The sequence below is a fragment of the Danio rerio genome, chromosome 11 (assembly GCF_049306965.1).
Source record: "Danio rerio strain Tuebingen ecotype United States chromosome 11, GRCz12tu, whole genome shotgun sequence".
NCBI classification, from domain to species: Eukaryota; Metazoa; Chordata; class Actinopteri; order Cypriniformes; family Danionidae; genus Danio; species Danio rerio.
In genome coordinates this window covers 26,894,522-26,898,891 of record NC_133186.1, presented here as the reverse complement: position 1 = coordinate 26,898,891, position 4,370 = coordinate 26,894,522, and the positions used below count along the sequence as shown (strand labels likewise).

The 4,370-nt window shown below is 31.7% G+C and overlaps 1 protein-coding gene across 4 annotated transcripts; it reads right to left on the bottom strand.

Moving 5' to 3' along the window:
* Positions 1 to 1,517: 1,517 nt before the first annotated feature.
* On the bottom strand, positions 1,518 to 3,615 carry rabif (RAB interacting factor). Of its 4 annotated transcripts, none has more exon segments than NM_001168213.2 (3): positions 1,518 to 2,294; positions 2,506 to 2,667; positions 3,517 to 3,615. In NM_001168213.2, coding segments are annotated over 2 exon segments (399 nt in total). In that variant the 5' UTR covers positions 2,656 to 2,667; positions 3,517 to 3,615; the 3' UTR covers positions 1,518 to 2,045.
* Positions 3,616 to 4,370: the final 755 nt, after the last annotated feature.

Here is a 4,370-nt window from a genome sequence, read left to right as displayed (position 1 = left end):
ATATATTTTTGTTATTCTTTTTATATTGATTTTAAATAAAATCCTATTTAACCTCGTCACATCAAGTTTGATTTAATGCAGCACAACAGTGTAATGATCTAATAGTAAGCAGTAATATCTGTATGTAATGTCCGCATCAAGATTTGATTTTACAAAGATATGATCTTATTGTATAGCTTAAGTTGATACTATCTATACTTTTTAAAATATAATTGTTTTGTCTATTTTACTGTAATTTGCCATAACAGCCGTAATAAAAACATTTATAGAAAAAAAAACCAAGTCAGTTTTCATCATCAACTGTCTTAACAGATATCTCTGCTAAAATTAAATATACTTTTTTACTGATCTGTATAAATTAACCTTTATAAATAAGTATTCACACTAGGTTTTTATTTGTTTTAAATTATTATTACATATTGCTGACAAATGCATTAAACCAGCGGCAAAAGTGCACTGTGATCCAAAATGTTCTTAATCTTTTAATATTATCAAATGATTATTGTTATGAATGTGCATTTAGTGCATTTAATGTCTATTGTGAATCATGGTAGAAATGTAAAATGATTAAAGGATACTTTATATTGTACTAAAACAAAGGAAGAAATTTTAAACTTAGATTGTTTGAATGTTTGATCACTATATTTTGTAATATTGCATATGTGTATATCTTACAAAGTATAAGAATAGCATATTTATGGGTTTTTCTTAACAGCACCCATTCAGAGCATTAAAGAAACACTTATTTTGAGAACAGCTAAGAGTTACATTTTATTCAATTATACTTTATACTTTTGTCGGATCTGTGTGAATTAACCTATATACAATAAATAATCACACTACATTTGTATACATTTGTAAGTATTACAAACATATCGCTGACAAATGCATAAACCAGTGGCAAAAGTGCATGTGATCCTAAAATCTTCATCTTTTAATGTTATCAAATGATTTTTGTTATACATATGCCTGATAAGCTATTTTCACTACACTAAATGGCATTTGTAAATCATGATCAAATGTAACACAAACAAATTTCTTTAAAAAGTGGCAATGTGTTATAACTTACTTTAACTCTCTTAATGTCTTGCCTTCTATTTAATAAATGCACTCAACTTCCTTTTTAATTTATTTATTTTGTAATAATTTAAAGTTTGTTTGTTTCTAACTATTACTATTTTATGCGGTTTAATTGTAAATAATTACTTTCAACATAGACAATGCATCTGAACATTTGCCTGTGATTGCTGAATGTGTGCATTCAGTTTGTTGTAATTTTCTGTACACTTTTATTACTCTTGTTTACATTTTTCTTTTCCCCGTATTATTATAATTATTTTTTGTTGTATTTTTTCCTTTTTATTATAATTTTTTCTCCTTTTCTTTTGTAAAAAAAGCAACAAGAAAGATAATGATATGTAACTTTTGCAATAAATTATTTTACAAAAAAATCCAAAAATATATCTATTAAATCTATGCTTTATTTTGTGCTAAAATAAAGGAAGAAATCTGAAATGTTTTATTCTTAGATTGTTTTAATGTTTGATGACTATATTTTGTAATATTGCAAGTGTGTATATCTAACAAAGTATAAAGAATAACATTTTTTTTCTTTACACCATCACACACTCTGACACACTTATTTTGAGAACAGCTAAGAGTTATATTTTATTAATTTTTCAGTCTTTTATTTTACAAATCTCATTAATGGTCAAGGATACATTTTAACTAACATTGACGTTTCCTTTTCAAACAAACAAACAAAAAATGGCTGAAGAAGTATGAAAACTAATAGAGAGACAAGAGGTATGGAAAAGACCTTGTGATTAGGAATGTTTATAAGAAATGTCTCCATTTATCTATGGCAGACCTTTATGAAAGACAAGTACAGTTGAACATGTTAACATAGTTTGGTGAGAACAAAAAAACCTAAAAACATCACATGTATCTGAACTCACCAAAAATAACTAAATCAGGACTTGCATTAAAAAAAGACATTTAAGTTATATAATCAAATACCATACAATTTTCATACAGTGAGTGCTCTATTCATGGTTCACCCTATCCAATGCTACATAGAAACTCTTCTTATCATCTAAGCAATGCCAACCGATAGGTCCGATCTCGCAATCTGCACAAATAAGATACTTGACTTTGCCTACATCTTTTGTGAAGCCCACATTCTCAAATGTGTACATGTCATCAACCAGCCAGTGAGCCATTAAGGTGTCCCCATCCAACGTCCCGTCTGACTGACCAATGGAAGTTTTCTTTCTCATCGAAGGGAGAAACAGCTGGAAAATGAGAAGAAAACTGTCAGTCTTAAAATATTGTAACCATCACTTTAGATAGCTCATTTTACATGACAGGTTAGTGGTGTAATGACAGTTCATGACCATAACTCTGGAGATTACTTATATAGTTTAAATTACATCGAATCATGTAATGTAAAAGGCATTATACGTGTATTTTAAATATCTGAAGCCAATTTATTTTGAAAGTTACCTCTTTTTCTGCAAAGACTGCCATGCCTGGACAGAGCACTTTGGATCCACATCTCTGGCACAAAACAGCTTTGACATTTTTGCCATCTTCTGACACGAGAGAGGGGTCTACGGGTCCCTCGGGAGAGGAGGTCGGTTTACTGTCATCCATGTTAGTAAGACACTGTATGGAAATTGAAATCAATACCTAAATTCAACATACATTAATTGAATACACACAGTTTATCAAATCAGCCAATACAGCATCATTCTTTTTGGCTAGCAGGCTACTAGAAAGAAAGAATACTCGCCTCTAAGTCAGACCATGAAGTAAACTGATCCTTAATACAGACGTATTACCCAAATAAAGTCTACAAAACGTTAAGTACTAATTTGGTAATTTGTGTTCATACACAATTATAAACATAAGTTGGAAAAACTAGCGGACAAGTGTTTGCTACTGCTAATATTGGCGCAACTGCTAAAGCAGACCGGATCAACGCAAGATACGGACTTTACGTTCCGCTCAGAATAACACAAGACTCCATTTTCAAACTCTAGCGTTAGTTGTTTTCACGATTCACACGTATTATTGAATATCTTTTAATCGTTTGTGTAGATGTAATTAGTGAATAATACCCTGCTGCAAGGTCTATAAACATACCAGTCCGTAATTTCGGGAAATTAGTCTTACATTTGGACTGAATATAGTCCAGTCCTATAAAGTTAGATTAGCGGCTTTCAAAATTAATTTTAGTAAGTTTACAGTGCTGACCTTAAATTCTCCCTTAAGGTAATTCATTCACATTCTTTTCGGCTGTGTCCCTTAATTAATCTGGGGTCACCATAGCGGAATAAACCGCCAACTCATCCACCATTTATTTATTTATTTATCTGGATCCCCATTAGCCACTACCAAGGTAGTGGCTATTCTTCCAGAGGTCCAAATGTTTGACAGCGCATGCCCTTTCACATGGAACCATCCCTGGGAAACATCCATACACACTCATACTCTATAGACAATTTAGCTTACCCAAATAACCTGCACAGCACACGGAGGAAACCCACGCGAACATGGAGAGAACAGGCAAACTCCACACACAAACGCCGTCTGACCCAGCCGAGGCTCGAACCATGGTAGAATGGAATATAGCACCATCTACTGCACCATCGCGTTGCCCCTTACGAAAATTGATTATTGATTTATTATAAAGTGTAAAGGTTATAAAGGCTTTGGCACACTGATTAGGCTACTATGTATAACCAGTTTTACGACAAATACCATGATTAAATTATGGTTAATGTAGCGAAACCTCAGTGAATTGTTAGTTGCTATGTACTTTGGTTTGATTTGCAGTGAATACAATTTTTGTGGTTGCAGGGAAAGATATATGCAAATCTATTGTTTCTGCAAGTCATATGAATGTAAAAAATACTTTAAAACACTTGGAAGACCACAAATTTGATCATTTTAATTAATAAAAAAATTGAAGCATTCATCAGCTGTATTAGCATAACTTTTCCCAATTGCTAATGTTTTTTCTTCTATTTTTTTTAAGTTCCTAAATCAGGATAAATTTATAATAACCTGATGAAGAGAGAAGTAGTGCTACTTTAATTTAAAATAGTTCAAAATAAAAACAAATATTCCCCCAATGGAAAAAATCAAACAGAAAAATCAATTGAAATACCTTAATGACAATCTTTTTTTTTTTTTTTTTGACTTGATCCCTTTTTTATCAGAAGTCACCACAGCAGAATGAAAAGCCAACTTATCCAGCATGTGTTTTATGCAGCGGATGCTCTTCCAGCTACAACCCAATACTGCAAACCATCCATACACACTCATTCACACACATACACTACGGCTAATTTAGCTTACTCATT

What these genes read in the sequence shown, in the direction of transcription:
- rabif (XM_073915761.1), bottom strand. Translation starts at nt 3,285, where the DNA reads ATGAATTACCTTAAGGGAGAATTTAAG. An exon ending in ACCTTAAGGGAGAATTTAAG is followed by an intron (nt 2,668 to 3,258) that starts GTCAGCACTGTA and finishes ATTTCCATACAG; the next exon opens with TGTCTTACTAACATGGATGA. An exon ending in CAGTCTTTGCAGAAAAAGAG is followed by an intron (nt 2,295 to 2,505) that starts GTAACTTTCAAA and finishes CTCATTTTCCAG; the next exon opens with CTGTTTCTCCCTTCGATGAG.